The 18010-nt window shown below is 40.6% G+C and overlaps 1 protein-coding gene across 2 annotated transcripts in view; it reads right to left on the bottom strand.

The window, feature by feature from the left end:
• ptpn4a (protein tyrosine phosphatase non-receptor type 4a) overlaps window positions 1–18010 on the bottom strand; it is a 108398-nt gene that overhangs the window by 24424 nt on the left and 65964 nt on the right. For both annotated transcript variants that reach the window (XM_061723967.1, XM_061723969.1), the window contains exons 8-13: window positions 13858–13978; window positions 13347–13434; window positions 8980–9068; window positions 5019–5082; window positions 1425–1597; window positions 450–518 (exon numbers count right to left, since the gene is read on the bottom strand). In XM_061723967.1, coding sequence (XP_061579951.1) covers window positions 450–518; window positions 1425–1597; window positions 5019–5082; window positions 8980–9068; window positions 13347–13434; window positions 13858–13978 — 604 coding nt within the window. The remainder of the gene's footprint in view (window positions 1–449; window positions 519–1424; window positions 1598–5018; window positions 5083–8979; window positions 9069–13346; window positions 13435–13857; window positions 13979–18010) is intronic.

Raw genomic sequence — 18010 nt, 5'->3', positions numbered from 1 at the left:
CCTTGAGTGTCCTTGGGTTCTACACTACTTTTCAAGATGCATTGTGGGATATCTTGGGTGTACTGTAGGGTGATTAAGTCTTTTCACTACATGTTCAAGTACTTTGCGATTCGGGAGTGCTTTCAGACACGACCCGTGGCTTTTATGCTTTGATTAGCTTCTTCTTCGCCCTCTTCTTTTATTAACCGTCAGTTGACGAGAAGCGAAAGTTGTACAGTACCGCCACCAAGTGGTAGCTTACTCAACACATCCAACCGCTGTAATGGAGGCAAAATGGCTCCATTACAAAAGAAGGAGGTTGGCTCTGTTATGGGCTGCTAACTTCTCGGTTAATCCGTTAGCACGAGTACCAGATTCTCTTCCTAAAAGGACATAAAAATGGCGACTACAGTAAAGTCAAGATGAGCTGAAAAATGAGGCACTTCCAGAACTTTGAACATGTAAAATACCTGGCAAACACTCTGTCCTTGATTCCCTTCTCCTTCCCATACTGCACAGACTGGACTTCTGTTCGCCCGCTAAACAAAGAGAATCAGCAGTTAATGAACCGACTTGGAAGAAAACCCCAAAACTTTATCTGATGAAAAATAACTGCTGGGTTTATCGAGCTTATCTTTTTTTTTTCCTTTCTTCTTCTTTAGTGTTCAGTGATTAAAGCTACCTCAGTGGTATTACTGTCTTAAGTTTTCCCAAGAGAAATCCATCTTTGAATTAACACATAAATCCAAAATAGCCTTATTAGTTCACCGGCGACTAACAAGTGTTTACATCTTTTACTTTTTCAAATGCCGCCATTAGCATATCAAAGATCGCACATTTTTATTTCAAAAGGCTATACTTACAAAAACAGTCTGTCAATATCTTAAGGGCAAAACACATCAGACGCCCGCTCATGTTGCATCACTGCTGCTCAATAATACAACACATGATTCACTTCATCTCTTACACTCACATTTCATCAAAAAAAGGAAATGGAAAAAGGCTACCAGAGAAGTGAAAGAAAGGTGGCACGGAACAATGTCATAATCCAGTAACGGCATGACATCTTATGACGCTTTCTGTTTAACCTTCAGTGGGGTTTAACCGACAAAAGCAGAGCAAATCATCTAAAAAGCTGTTTCAAACAGCCCTTTGTGAAATGAAAACATCAGAATAGATGCAAACACATACAAGTAATCACGTTTTTGAGACAAACCGTGAATAAATAAACCCAAGTGTGATTTCTGAGCAACACAGCAGCTTCTCATCTCAAACCAAAGACAGAAAAACACTGTTTCGTGAAACTTTCACTTCAGCTGAGTTTCCTTGAAGTGATACTTGTTAGTCAAACTGAAATGAAGGTGGATGAAGTATCGTCTACTCTGTGATGCGTTAGTGCGTCTCTTTTCCCCTAAAAGTGTGTTTTCGGATCCTCTTGCTTTTACCAGTATCTGAACTTTGAGCCCAGGGTGAAGTAGTGAGTGAAAAAGTTCTTCTGTGGGGGGATGGGCTGATCCAGCCTGAAGAAGGTGTGGTGCTCCACGCAGGCTTTCCACAGGTTCTTACAAGCCCGGTAGTTGACCATGTTGAAACCCAGCAGCGTCTCCCGAGTCTCTGTCTGCGTGCACAGAGAAGACCGTCAATGAGCCCATTTTCCCAAATTCACTTATTCAATCATCCAAACTGCTACTTCAAGATATTGTTGCACGCTTGGCATCACTTTTCATTTGTCAAAAACACTTTTAAAAACAAGATTAAAAATCACTTGTTCCTCAAGTATTTTTTGGTAACACACATATACCCAAATTTATAACTTCAAGCCATTTTACCTGTTTCTGCGCAACTTTTAACTTATTCAGATTATCATGTGTTTACAGTACTCGGCCTGCCTGTAATCCCTTAAATCAATCTGGGCAAAAAAGGCAGAAAAAAAAGGCCTGAGATTGATCCACAGCCCTGAACTCTAGATGAAGCCCTTCGCTTTCAGTTCAGCTGCAGTAATGAGAGAAATGCAAACGCCCTCAAAATTATCCCAGAGCCGTCCAGCCTGTGAAACATGTTGAGAATATTTTAAGAGTTCGGTTCAATTGGCCATTGACTTCAAAGCCATGCTGTTTGGGTTCTGTTGTGGAGGATATAACCTGAGAACAAACAAATGTCCAAGGACCAAATTATCTAACAGGAATTAAATCACCCACCTGAACTACAATTTTGCAGTTTGAACATATTTTAGATGTTACATTTACCAATTTTGTAGGTGCTTTTTTGCAAAACAGCTTAATAGTGAGGTACAGCATTGGAGCTTCGTACAGTAAAAAACATTTGAGTGCCAAATCTATCAACAGCTGAATAAAAATGCTTGCATAAGCACTGGATGTGGAGCAGTTGAGGTGGGGGATTAACACGAGCTGTACCACGACTTGGGTTCTGGCTCTGATGTGGACACATTTTCTTCATGTTGTTAAGCAAAAACAGGGAAACACAGATACAACGTGAGAAGAAGAATTAGTCATCAAACATGACTCCCATGTTTCTCACGACCTTTGTTAGGTACATAGTCAATGCTGTGATGGATGGATGGATGGATGGATGGATGGATGGATGGATGGATGGATGGAAAGGATGGGCGGTATGGACTAAAAAATGTATCACGATAATTTCTGGCATTTATCCCGATAACGATAAAAATGACGATAAAAAAAATACTCTCTTTCTTTCTTTCCTTCAGGCTCATTTCTTTCCTTCTTTCCTTCTTTCAGGCTCATTTCTTTCCTTCTTTCCTTCTTTCAGGCTCATTTCTTTCCTTCTTTCTTTCTTTCAGGCTCATTTCTTTCTTTCCTTCTTTCCTTCCTTCCTTCAGGCTCATTTCTTTCTTTCTTTCAGGCTCATTTCTTTCTTTCTTTCTTTCTTTCTTTCTTTCTTTCTTTCTTTCTTTCTTTCTTTCTTTCTTTCTTTCTTTCTTTCTTTCTTTCTTTCTTTCTTTCTTTCTTTCTTTCTTTCTTTCTTTCTTTCTTTCTTTCTTTCTTTCTTTCTTTCTTTCTTTCTTTCTTTCTTTCTTTCTTTCTTTCTTTCCTTCTTTCTTTCTTTCCTTCTTTCAGGCTAATTTCTTTCTTTCTTTCTTTCTTTCCTTCTTTCAGGCTTTCTTTCTTTCTTTCCTTCTTTCTTTCTTTCCTTCTTTCAGGCTAATTTCTTTCTTTCTTTCTTTCTTTCCTTCTTTCAGGCTAATTTCTTTCTTTCTTTCTTTCTTTCTTTCTTTCTTTCTTTCCTTTTTTCAGGCTATATTCTTTCTTTCTTTCTGGCTCATTTCCTCGATTTATCATTTTTACCGCGAGATGACAAATTCTTACCGTGGGGAATATTTTTGACGGTTTATCGTGAACGGTAAAATATCAACCATTCCTAATGGATGGATGGATGGATGGATGGATGGATGAGCTGCGGCAATAAAAGGATCAGACAGGAAGTTCAGCTGACGGTTGTAAACATAAAAAAGACACGAGTCCAGATTGGTGCTGAAGCTTTGGATTTCACAACTCAATGTGCTTCGCAACGGCATCAAGTTGAAAAAATAGAAACAAGTAATGAATTAGATTAAAATGAGCATAAAAATTCTGAACAACATAAGAAAAGACTGCACATGCACACGAAGTGAGTGCAAATCCAGGTTTGTTGGTCAAGAGACAAATATCTGCATGGATCAGCAAGATCCACACACACACAGAGACCAGCGTGTCCTGACATGGCATGGACTGCGAAGGGAAGGGGTCCTAGTACCAAAAGTTGGGCCTCAAGTCATTGAGGGAAGCAGATGTTCGGCCTCCTCATCTTTGCACGTAACCCAATTGTAACTCGGTACGCATGACTGGCTGCTGCTCTGTCATGCAAACCAGTTCAAGGCTGACATGGTTGAAACAAAGGCAGTAAATCCAGCCAGCAGTCCGTTGACGGATTTCCTGAAAAGAATATGTATGGGGTCACGTAAAAGCATCCCCTCGACAGTGAGAATGAACCTGGTGAGTTACTGATGTTGAGCGGGACTGAAATAAGCTCAGTTAAATTTGGAGGACCAGCAGACTCTGGACAGTTACGCAGGTTAATGGCACAGCCGTAAATAAAACAGCGTCAGACTTACAGTAATCAGTTTAATCTGCTGACCCTTTAAAAAAATAATATATGTTTGTGTTTAATTAAATTACAGCAGAAACCCTGGGTTTGGTAAAGGCAGACAATCAAAATTCTAGGTGAAATTGTTGGAGGTAATTCATTTATTACCAATTACAATAGATATTTGGCATGTTGAGCTTCCATTTTTGTTCAATGTGGATATAGTGAGGATATAAAAGAAGGGAGGGAGAAATGAGAAAAGAAGTGCATCTTCACTGTCAAATAAGAGTTGTAACGCTACACTACAAACATACGATGCGTTAAATGCTCTTCTACACCAAACCAAGTCTCCTGCTGTGTCCCCTCATGTAACTGGCCACAGAGACAGCGTCACACGTCTGGACGTACGATCTACGGCTTTGCGAGAGGACATAACTCAGAGATCAGACTGCAGCAGTGGGCTTTGCATTATTCATCCAGGTTGGCATAAAGTCGGGTTATTATTCTTTCAGTAAAACATATCCGACATAGTTCTAGACAGGTGTTCACCAACGCTCTGTGTTTCCTACAAGGGAAAAAAGATGACCCATGGAAATGCTAGTTTGACTGTGAATAAAGGGATTCACCAAAAGACAAGAGGATTGAAGCAGAGTGGACCAGGACGAAGACAGGAGGAGGACAACCTGACAAAGCTCTCACACATGTGAGCGCAGCATGTGCTTGTGCTTGTGCTGTGGTACAGTACGTACCTTCATCAAGTCAGTATATTACATACAGAAATGGATAAACTCCATCTGTTCATAAATACGATGTGGGTGGGAAGGTGGTGGCCAAGAAGAGTGTGTGTGTGTGTGTGTGTGTGTGTGTGTGTGTGTGTGTGTGTGTGTGTGTGTGTGTGTGTGTGTGTGTGTGTGTGTGTGTGTGTGTACACCTACCGCCTCTCGTCTCAGCTGGACGAAAAACTGTTTGCACTTGAAGGAGATTTTCACAATTTTCAACCTGAAAAGGAAAAAATAAAAGACAGAAAAAAAGGGGGTTAGCTTTTCTGCACAGACACAAAGACGATTACTCATCTGAGGATTGCAAGTTTGGAGTTTGACAGTTGCAACAAACAGAAACAAATATCAAACTATCAATGACTTCTTTACTGACCTCACTTCTTGTAAATTAAGAAATAAGTTCAAACATTTTATTGTCTGGAGCCATTCTAATTTGATTTGATTTGATTTGACATCTTTATTGACAATGGAAAATGTATAAATACATAGGCCACACCATCATCAAAAGGATAAAAACACAATAAAGCAGGAGCTTATTTCCATTGCGGTCCTTTAAGATATGTGTGTGCGTAAACAATGGTCTGCTGAATGAAAGTGTGGTGTACGTCAGGACATGTGGGAGAAAATGTGGACTGCGTGGGTCGGCCTACCACGCCAGGGAGAGAGATATAAGGCAGGAATACACACATTTAACATACATTACAATACAAAGCAGATCCGAATCCAATTTTAAAACACTATGCACCAGAATATTTTTCAATTAACCTACACCCATCTTCTACCCCTGATAATCCAGCTCCTCACAAAAGTTTTAAAGGAAGCAGAGGAGCTAGTGGATTTCAGATCTTCAGGTAGGCTATTCCAGGCCAAGGCCCCGGTGTACAAAAATGAACTTTGACCCCCGTTTGTCCTGAACTTGGCCGGCACCACATTCTAAGAAAACATACTTTAGAATATTATGCTGAGTGATGATTGTAAATGTTCATACCCTATTGAACCGAATATAATACAAGTTTATCTTTTCATATTGATTAATATCATGTGCTGAATTGTTATTGTGTTGACAGAGATTTAATGTAAAGATTTCAGCCTTGTTGCAGTTTATCGGGCATAAACGCCCTGCCGCCTAGGCCTAGTGATCAAAGCAAGCCGGTACAGATCTGAAGGGATGGCTCCACGACTGAAGTCGTTGCTGAGGAGCAGCAGTGTTTAGGAGAGACTCAACATTTAACATGACTCTAAAGGAACTTGGTTTTCCCAAAGAAAACGTACAACTATTTAGTTGCACTATCTTAGCTAGCACAGCGTATACACTCTCTCCAAAGTCCAACACTGAGGTTCAGATTTGTCAACACACAAGGCAAATTATGTTCTGCAGGGGAAAAAATTAAAAAATAAAAGCACCAGTAAGAGGAAATCCGGGAGCAGAGATCCCATGGGGATGAATGAACTTGGTAGAAGCATAGAGGGAGACCGTCTGGTCGCCCCTCGTCGCGGTACAGGAGCTGTTCATTTACTTGAGACTAAAAGACTTATTTTTCATACACATACTTTATAAAAATGTTTGTATTTGATTGGCAACAGAGATCTAATTGAAGAATGTAACCTGCATTTAGATGACATGCATGAAACAAGGCTGTCAACAACAACAAACACTTATGTGATGGCAGCATCAATGCACTTCTTCATTATGACAACGCCACGCTACATCCTATGCACATTACACAGGCCCGGATTCCTCACCCGTCCGCAACCGAGAAAGTGTTGAGAATTTAACAAAATAAAAACTTCAATGATAAACCCTGCAACCCTGCTGCACGTTTTTAAGGTGTGCTCCCAGAGAAGTGTCAAGATGACAAATAGAAACACTTCTTTACAAAAACATCCTTTAAAAGGTTGTGAGAAGGAACGCCAGTGTTAAAAGGGGGTCAACTTATTCCTGTCCCAACTATTTTTGGAATGGTCTGCAGGCCTGAGATGGATGTTTACCAACAGATGAATATACATTGACCAGAAAACAAAGCATACATTAGAGTACATGCAGGGAAGCATTATCAAAACTAAAGAATCACCCTTCTTTCCTTGAATTTGCCCACCTTTTTCTGATTTGGAAGTGTTCAGGAGCACCATCCGTGCACAAGGGCTTGCCTGCAGTAACCAACTCTCTTTACATCATACCAATCAGAAAGTTCATTCAAAGTTTACATCTGGAACCAACGCGTCTCTCAAACATTGACAGCCGCGCACAAGCAGCGGGAAAGTCATCTATGCCGGGTGGAGAAGTGGCAGAAGTGGCAGTCTGGATCCATTCTGCTGCTCAACTGAGCCATGTTGCTCAACCAAACTGTTAATTTAACCTCCAAGGGGGGACACGGCATAAAGTATGGTAAAATCAGACGACCACACACACATGCACGCACCCGCATACGTGCAGCCGCAGCAGGATGTCGGGTGATGAGCAGCAGCAGCGGAGTAACATAATCCCTTCCTAGAGTTCTGTTCTGTTGCTGCTGTGACTCATTGCTGCCTGCTAAATATATTTTACATAGCTGCTCTTACACGCACGCACGCACGCAGGCACGCACACACACACACACACACACACACACAGAGTGTGAGTCATGCTCCATCTAAGCGTGGCTTATTTAGCAGGCTTCTGCACACAGAATTGGGAAAGAGGAAGAAATTTGAACATTTCTGCAGCTTTCCATATCCATATCTTACATTTTAACTGAGGCTAAAAGACAACAAAAACAAAGACTGCATAAGAAGTGACGGCACTCATGAAACTGTAGAAACAGTGAGCCACTGATAAAGAGAGAGACGAGGAGGTAGAGAGAAGAAAATCTGAGAATAGAGCGGAGCGATGTTGTCGACTTATGTTACGTTCTGTCACAAATGGTACTTAACAGCTGTTCGGGACACCGCTGCTGGCCTCTAAATTTAGATCAACTTACAAAACCAACTTAGAAAGACTTTGCAATGATTTAAATGCACTGAAGGGATATATATACTTTATGATTCTGGTCCCAAATTACCAGAAAATGGTCAGAGTGTGTCCAAGTGGAAATTATCGTCTGCAAGTTTCAGCGCCTCCTCTCCCGCTTCCTGCACCCATCATCATTTAGCCACCCAAAGTGCAGCCACAGAGTTTCGGGGAGTTCCAAGAATCAATTCTTTGGAGGGAAAAAAGAAACCATAAAGACTGATGAGGGTAAGCAAACGAGTAAGAGGAAGGGAGATCAGAGAGACGGAGCAGATCTGACGTGTGTTTTGTTCCAGGAAAACTCGCTGATAAAAGGATCCTCCCTGCGGAGGAAAACGGTGGAATCATTTCAGGATTCTGGAAAAGATCAACCAGGGCTCAAATATTAATATCCAATGTCTGTAATCACCATGTGAGAGCTTTCCAAAACATTATGCTGTGTTTCTGAAGGCAGCTGGAGGAGGGCTGGCAGCAGATTGATAGGAGCAGAGGGTGGACTTGTGACAAGGCTTCCACAGCTTGATTTCCAACTTCAGTGGAAATGAGAAAGGATGAGAGCACTTTTTTTTTTTTTTTTAAACACTATCAGTGCTTCACAGCAGTGTTTGACATCCACACGGATCCCTTCATTCACAACTGATTCCTGCCAGCTTTTCTGCTGGCCAAAGATTAGACGCTCACGACAACCGCGATCTGGGCGTCGGAGCAGGTGGAGCTGAAACCTGATCACAAGCCTGTGAAGCAGAGCGGGGTCACCGGCTCCATCAAAAAGCATCATTAAACGTAGCTTAATCATCCATCATCAAGGTCCGCAGAGCCATGACTACATTTACGCTAAATCTGTCTGTAACCAGACTGACCGGGTGACTTGCCTGAAATAAAGCAAGGAAATAACTTTCTAAAACTGAATGCTGACAAATCTGACACGATCGCCATCAATGGGTGTGAAGCTCTCGCCAAAGCCGTTCACAAACGTCCTCTCAGCGTCCACAGCTGCACTTCATCTCCGTCCCATTCTAACGCCATGTAAATCAGACCCCCAAACTGGCCCTGCTCACTAACTAATGGCTGTTTCTTCATATTCTGTATCCTCGGTAACTGACACACAACGCTCCGCGCTAGGCCACTCACCATGGGAAGTAGTTGATCCGTACTCTGTTCTTGTACACGACGATGCCGGCAGACATCACCCCGATGAGAATCTCTGTGTTACTCTGGTCCTGAACAGAAGAGGACAACCACAGTGAGTCTTCGAGACACCGGAGAGGAGAACAGAGTTAACAGAAACCTCCATCAGAGGCAAAACAGAGTAAACCACAAGAATGGACTTGACCCGTTTTAGATGAGGAACGTGATTTGTTTCTGGAAGTTTACCACTCTTTAATGAAGACCATTAATCAGCGATCTGAAGCGACTCCTTCAAAACTCTTGTGTACGTTTGTGTACTAATTAGGGATGGGCGGTATGGACTAAAAAATGTATCACGATAATTTCTGGCATTTATCCCGATAACGATAAAAAAAATACCAATTCAACTCCACCTTTGTAACTATAAATCTATCTCGCTCTCAGATCCGCCATGTTTGTCATCAACGGGAATTTTTCCTTCCTTCCTTCCTTCCTTCCTTCCTTCCTTCCTTCCTTCCTTCCTTCCTTCCTTCCTTCCTTCCTTCCTTCCTTCCTTCCTTCCTTCCTTCCTTCCTTCCTTCCTTCCTTCCTTCCTTCCTTCCTTCCTTCCTTCCTTCCTTCCTTCCTTCCTTCCTTCCTTCCTTCCTTCCTTCCTTCCTTCCTTCCTTCCTTCCTTCCTTCCTTCCTTCCTTCCTTCCTTCCTTCCTTCCTTCCTTCCTTCCTTCCTTCCTTCCTTCCTTCCTTCCTTCCTTCCTTCCTTCCTTCCTTCCTTCCTTCCTTCCTTCCTTCCTTCCTTCCTTCCTTCCTTCCTTCCTTCCTTCCTTCCTTCCTTCCTTCCTTCCTTCCTTCCTTCCTTCCTTCCTTCCTTCCTTCCTTCCTTCCTTCCTTCCTTCCTTCCTTCCTTCCTTCCTTCCTTCCTTCCTTCCTTCCTTCCTTCCTTCCTTAAATCAGCTTTACACAAAAACATCATCAACGGGAATTTATCGTTTTTACCGCGACATGACAAATTCTTATCGTGAGGAATTTTTTTTACGGTATATCATGAACGGTAAAATATCGCCCATTCCTAGTACTAAGGCAGTATGTTTTACTCCACCCAAGCTCCTTTCTCTGCAGTTACAAAGAAAACCACCACCACACTCTCTCCTCCTCGGGTTTTCTCACTTTACTTCATAGCATCTCCTCCAGACGTTTACGAGGCAACAGGACTCTGCATAACGTTTGGTAACGTGAATAACAAAACCATAGCAGACATGTGGGTGTCTGCAGTAACTAGTAAATTAAACACTTTCATGTCCCGTAGCTCAGAAGTGGGAAGTATAAAGCTGTGACATGATTTCAAATGAAGCAAGTCCTACAGGGGGGTGGCTGATTTGAACAGAGCTGTAAAGATGTGGTTAAAAAGGGAGCTGATTCTCTCTTATATACTGAGCAAAAACTAACAGACACTTCATTAAAAAGTCCAAACTGTCACAATATGTCTCCTTAAACTTTAGGCTGTACATAAAGCCCAGAATGACCCAACCACTTTTGTATTTATTGACACTCTTCATATCTAAAAGGCAGGGAAACGATCCTAATTTCCGAGCAGGAAACCACTGACTCATGATCTCAAACTGAAAAACTTTGCTATTGATTAAAAATAATAACGCAGACGTTAGAACACTCCGCTCTGCATTACAGACTCACGCTCGCGTGGTCATAACCAGCTGCCACACCACATGAGCAACAGACACAGGCGGAGAGGAACGACTGTCTGATAACCTCACGACACTGCTCCATCTCCACAAACCTGTAGATGTTTGCCATCTAAGGGATTCAAAATCAAAAACACTTTGGTCGTCCCATGAAGACTGAAGCTGCTAATAAACCATTTCAAGTCTTCAGTGAATGTGCCTGATGAGGATTTAACATCTTCTACTTCTGTATGTGATGAAAAAAGCTGACTGCAGGTTTTAACATCAAGATAAAGTCGGGAAAGTATGGAAAATGTAAAGAGCAGTGATTCTCACGTTCACTTTGAGTTTTGTCTGTTTGCAGATATTAACCTTGAACCCTGAACATAAGCCTTTACTTTATTTTGGTTAACTTCATTTAATTTAACAGACATCCACTTTTGCATATACACATTTCAAAAATAGTTTTTATTCACTTTGTAATGCTGTTGTTCCTTATCCCAACATTTAAAGGGTATTATGGCAAGTTGAAAGCATCAGTTGTTACTTTGTATAGTTCTACCATCTATTATGTGTTATTAGTATATTATCATTTAACCCATGTCTCACATTGTTTTTGGTCGACTAGGCTGAGATAGTTGCAGATTGTGGACCGGTTTTGTCCAGATCCGGTGAAGGAAAAGACTTTTATTCATGAAAATTAATTGAAGGAAATCTAAAAATCACTTGTGAATTATCTGACAGTTGCAAGATTCATTGTACCTAAACATGTTGGGACTATTTTGTCGATTACAATAATATCTTCAGAGACATCGTTGCCTAAATAATCATGAATGGATGAATTCCATGTTACCACATGGTTAGGATGCAGGCCAGTCCAGCAACCGCATCCTCTTCTTCCTCAGCTATACCTTTGCAATGTGTACAACATACAGTTTTGCATTGTTTAGCTGAGAAAGATCAGATGGCATATGTTCTCTAAAATCTCCAGAAATGCTGCTACCAGAGATAGAAAAGAGCTTAACTAGGAGCACTCATACAACCTTTTGCCATCACGGCTTTTTGACACCAATTTCTTTCAAAACATCTGTAATACGGGTGTCTGACCAGAAGTGAACTGTGTGACGGTCCATCCCAGATGTCTCTAAGCCCAAAGACGTCAACAGAGCATCTGGACCGGGCTAACATTCTAGGTTAATTATTTTGCACAGTAACGTGGTAAGTGATATTTGTGAATGCAGCTTTGCCTCAGAGTCAGTGACAAAGGCTCCCGGAGTAATCCCTTGCCCACTGGGTTGTGTCAGCTGCTGATAAATGACACTTCTTGATTCAGTGCAGTCTGGGAGATCAAAGATCACGGGCGTCCAGTTAAAGCTTGCACACTATTTATCCTCTGAAATTGCTCCAGATTAAATGAATCCTTGAATCATTTAACGATATTACGCGCTCTAAAAGGAGAAATATGCAAATTCCTCCCAATCTTCCTCTGACGATCATTGTTGTTAAATATTTCAATGACTTCAACCCATTTTTTGTTAAAGTGGAGATCTTCTGCCAGTCGTTTACTCCTCAGAGACTCAGACATTCATAGATGCTGCTAATTTACCAAATCATCGTCATTACCATCTTCTACCTGAAGTAACTTCCTTTTTGTTTAACGAGCACTTAAGAGGACTCTAGGGCTGGGCGATATATCGAGATTTTAATATATATCGATATATTTTCAAACACGATATGGTAATATCGTTTATATCGTTTATATCGATTTAAAAAAAATAATAATTATTTTTTTTTTTTTTATTATTTTGATATAGCTTATTTTGTGACAAATTGACTTGAATGTTTTATTTGAGATTTGCACACATGTTTTGTTATTTGCACAACTGTCAACCTCAGTGGAAAAGTCTGCCTGTTACTGTCTACATTGTATTAATTGCACAGTGTATTTTAATTTAATTGTTATGCAGGAAAGGGATATTTGTTTTATTTTATTCAAGAAGCATTTTTATTCTATATATGGAGGCAGTTTATTTTTATTTCATTTGTTTTATACATTTTGATATTGTGCAGACCTCTGGTAATAAAGGAACCTGTGTGACATTTGGCACGAGGCTTTGTATTAAAACTGACTGTTTTTTTAAGGGTTTGCCTCAGAAAAAAATGAAGCTAACAGAGATGCTATGCTATAATGCTTTGGGGGAAACCCCAATTAAGGCACAGAAATAATATCGAGATATATATCGAGTATCGCCATTTAGCTAGAAAATATCGAGATATGACTTTTGGTCCATATCGCCCAGCCCTAGTGGACTCATACCATTTTTTGCATCTTTTGTGTTTGAAATGTTGTAAAAAGGTAATTTTGACGAACAAAATTACGTTTATGAGAAGAAACATAATATAGCTTTGTCTGGTGGCGTCTTTAAAGGAAAAGAGAAACTAAGAATCACTGCTTTTCCATATTTCATCAACGCTTCAGGTCTTGTAAACTACACCAGCTCAAAGTGCTTATATGAGAGGGGGAAAAGATGACTGAACTGAGATAAGATCGGGCCTCCAAAACCTTGCTGTGGGAGGAAAAAAGGAACAAAAAAACCTCTGGATGAAGTAGTACATGAAAACACGTAAGGACAAACAGTTAAACACACAGCAACACAGTCGGGAGTAAACGGCTGCGGATCGAACCGTACTCACCCTTGCATAGTGCAGTTCAACCCCGTAGAGCTCGAGCGTTCGTGCTGTGTTCAGATAATTAAACTCTGACTGGGCAGGCGATAGACCGCTGAGAGAAGAAAAGGGTATGGAAGATGTGTTGGAGCGAAGGAAGCGGTGATGGCAGGACCGTAGCGTGTTAGATGTATGGAGGAAGAACAAAGACAAGCAATCAGAAATAAATTGAGGTAATGGCAGGGAAAAGGTCAGATAAACTGCAGTATACGAGGAATTTTGTGTGCACATCTGTAAATGTCAGTGCGCATTAAAGTAAGTGAAGACGTAGGCCTTTTTATGTGTGACTTCTACATGATCTCACTGCTTTATTATTGCAGACACTAATGCAAAATAAAGGCTTCATTCAGATTCATTTCTACTGCTGGCCGGTACACTTGTTTATCCAAACATCTCCATGCATCGCTACCTTCTCTTTTGCACATGTGCATGAATGTGCATGCACTACTAATGCAAAGAAGTGTGTGTGCTGCTGTACCTGTGCTGCTGGTGATGTTTGGCGACCTCTTTGTGGAAGTCCTGTGGGGGGTTGGGGATGAAACAGTACTCGGACAGGTAGCCAGAGCTGTGCTCCGTCTCACTGTAGTCCCCCAGCTCCGCTGCAGAAAAGGGAGGGACAAAGAGATTAATATAGTCTTCAACTGAAAGCTTCATTTAAACATACAACAAATCCCCCATACCAGCAAGAACAAAGGGCTTCAAAAAACATGCACTTGTGCCAAACTGAATAGTTATTCTCTTGATGGCTTCCAGGAAGTCTAACAGAGGTTTGTCAGACCTTTGGACAGTTTTGCAAAATTTGCATTTCATTTTAGTCCATCTTAAATGAGCTCCAGTTAGAGTAAACTTCTCCTATAAACGCTTAGACTTTATCATCCTTGGGTCACTTGGGTCAGTGTGAACACAGCAACTGCACTCTGGTGTGACCTAAAACAGCTGACGTAAGGTATCAGTGCGGCTATGGGCGAACCCTGCTGTGATCCGTTTGTAGTGTGTAAATCTGCAACCTCGCCTTGACCCAAGTACGAGCCGTAGCCTGCATGTTTCATCTAGAAAAGGTCTCCGTGGACAGATGGGTAGAGCTTTGTGGGCCGTGAGGGAGCGCAGAAACAAACATGGCAAAAGACACTGACGGACGGACGAATGACTTCCAGCCGCAGTCACACTTCACTTCCAAACTGTATCGTCTGCCTATAGAGACCCAAGCAAACAATATCAAGAAAACTGGCTAAGTTTGGGTCAAATTTAAAAAAAAAAAAAAGAATAAAGACGATTATTTAGCAGATGGCCAGTGGCACTGATGTATGGCTCAGATGGTAAAGAGCAGAATTTATTCTCAGATAATGAGGGGAGTGTATGCAGAAAAGTAGAGGAAGAATTAAATTATTCCCTATAGCTTTCACAACCCTCAGGGATAGAGACTTAAAACAGATCCTATTAGCTCCTTGGCTTACAGCTGAGGCTAAAAAACATCAATTCGTCCAAGTAGTTCCTTCAATGGCCTACAAGCCAGGAGCATAAGCATATTGACCGACGAATCGATAGGAGCTCAGATGCCTATTGATGTGCCCACACCACGAAGGACATATGCAGTACAGCTACAACATTAAAACAAGTGACAGGTACAGAGTACTTAGTATCTTATTACGATGGAAGGGATTGAATCTATTAGGCAGTCACACCTAGAGGATTTGGAAGCAGGAAGATGGGGTCAGAATAGGGCTGGGCGATATATCGAGATTTTAATATATATCGATATATTTTCAAACACGATATGGTACGAGACAATATCGTTTATATCGATTTAAAAAAAAAAAAAAAAAAATTTTTTTTTTTACATTTTTTTTTTTTATGATTTTGATATAGCTTATTTTGTGACAAATTGACTTGAATGTTTTATTTGAGATTTGCACAAATGTTTTGTTATTTGCACAACTGTCAACCTCAGTGGAAAAGTCTGCCTGTTACTGTCTACATTGTATTAATTGCACAGTGTATTTTAATTTAATTGTTATGCAGGAAAGGGATATTTGTTTTATTTTATTCAAGAAGCATTTTTATTCTACATATGCAGGCAGTTTATTTTTATTTCATTTGTTTTATACATTTTGATATTGTGCAGACCTCTGTTAACAAAGGTACCTGTGTGACATTTGGCACGAGGCTTTGTATTAAAACTGACTGTTTTTTTAAGGGTTTGCCTCAGAAAAAAATGATGCTAACAGAGATGCTATGCTATAATGCTTTGGGGGAAACCCCAATTAAGGCACAGAAAAAATATCGAGATATATATCGAGTATCGCCATTTAGCTAGAAAATATCGAGATATGACTTTTGGTCCATATCCCAAAAGTCATATCTCGATATGACTTTCAGGAGGTTTTAGCCTCTTCAATTTCCCAGATCTCGATCTGATCGACTGTAATATGTAGAAGTTCCACACTGGCCCGACATCACAACCTCTGAAAGCTAAAGTACCACAGAACATCAGTTTAGGTCACGTTTTCGTGGATCAGAGCCGTATTGGCAGCACGAGGAGTGGGAGGAGCCACACAATACTTGGCAGGAGCGTTCAATGTTGCGGCATATCTCTGGAATTTGGATGCTCCAGCGCTTAAGCTTCAGACCGGTAGGCCACCGCTGGTCTCGTCACACACCATGTTCAACGTTGATACCAGCGAGGCTCAGGGAATACGCACGCTGAGCTCCACGTTTCATTTCAGATCCATACAGAGTTATGGAATTAATCAATAACCCACAAACGACACATGCATCCCTCTGTTGTTGAGACCGGACTCTCTTGCATTCCGGCTAAATTAAACCAAGCATGTATACGTCTGTGTGTTTGCGTGCACTTGAGATCATTTCACCAGCTTCCACCACTGCCACTGTGAATAAATGACATTCCGAAAGCAAATGAAAACCAGCTTGAAACATGAAAAAGTGTCTGGTGACGCATCACAGCTGCATTGGACAAGGTCACATCCACAAATGTCACAGCTTTATTTCTCTTCAGCGAAATACCAGTCTTTCAGAGGACGGGGTTGCTATGGTATTCGATCATGAAAGCAGAATGTAGGTCTAGCAGGAGGGATTTGTGATGTTTTAAGAATGCAAGCTTTAGTGTGGGGATTTAGAGTCATCAGCGCTGGCACTTGGGCTGAATCAGCAGCACAGCAGCTGCTTCAAGCTGGGCTTCTTTTTTTTTTTTTTCTTTCTTCCCTAAAGCAAACATTTATCTCCATAATCTGTGCTGGCACAGTGTGAAGTCACAACATGGACCGAGCAGCACTGTGTCTGTGTCTGTTTGTGTCGAAGTGTAACAGCCACGGTGTCGGGGTGTTGTTGGTCTAGGTCAAACGTCTGTTTTGACCTATATACTGTGGCTGTGCAGATTACCTTCAAAAACAGCCATAAAGAGGGAGCGGGGGTGGGGGGCAGTGCATAAAGAGGAGGAGAGGTAACTGGAAAAGGGACTGAGGAAAGCTAAAACTAAACAAAAAGACCAACCAGACTCAGAAGCACTAATGTATTCCCAAATTTAAATACGACTGACTTAACTTAGATTTGCATTAGTCTCTTGAAAAATGCATCTTATTAGGCCACTCAAGCTATTCAGAACGTACCATCATTCAAACGACATAACTACCAGCATACTAAAGAAGCAGAAATATAAACCAACACATCTCAGCATCCACTGAGTAAAGAAGAAACTGTGAAAAAAAAAAGAAGACCAGATAGCCATTTTTGGAATACCACCGGAGTTTGGACTTTTGACCGCAAAACAGTCTAGAATGGTAGCATTTACCACACTGATAGCAAGACGAAGAATATTGTTGGGGTGGAAATCCCCAAAGCCTCCTTCTTCTACCTTATGGCTCAAAGATGTTATGGATTTCTTAAAATTGGAAAAAATAAAGTTTACAATTAGAGGTTCATTAGAAAGGTTCTTCTCAAGCTGGAAACCATTTATTACCTATTTTGAAAATTTGAGGGTACTTCCAAAGGACTGAGCTGATGTCTTTGTTTCTTGTTGTTTGTTGTTTTTCATTTTTCTATCCCTAAAAATAGTAACAGCCCAATTACATTGGTGTATAACTCTGGAGGTGATATATGGCAACATTCCGACTCAAGTGTTTACTAGTATAACTTGTGACTACTACTGTAATTGCTAATTATTGATCTAAGAAATAATTATTAATCTCTAGATAACCCATCTCGGTTTCGTTCTCACTTTATTTTCTTATTTAAGTTTACAGTCATTGCACTACTACTACTTTTATGTCACTGTATTAGTATTTCTTTTATTTTTATTTATTTACTATTTTTTTTAAATTTTATTGTCAGTCAGTCATCACTGACAACAATTTTATTGTTATTTGTTTTATTTTTTGTTTATTTTTATTTATTTTTTGCTATTCCCAAAGGAAATTTAATGATGATAACCATGGGGGGAGGGATGGGGAGAGGAGAAAAAAAAAAAAAAAAAAAAAAGGCATGTTCATATGTTTTGCTCTGTATTGTGGAAACAATCTGCCAATAAAAACATATATAAAAAAAAAAAAAAAAAAAAAAAAAAAAAAAGAAGAGAAGCCAAAATATTTCATGACCTGTTGAGTAAACCCGACTCC

Source organism: Cololabis saira, chromosome 6, assembly GCF_033807715.1.
Source record: "Cololabis saira isolate AMF1-May2022 chromosome 6, fColSai1.1, whole genome shotgun sequence".
NCBI lineage: Eukaryota > Metazoa > Chordata > Actinopteri > Beloniformes > Belonidae > Cololabis > Cololabis saira.
This window is presented reverse-complemented; position numbering and strand designations above follow the sequence as displayed.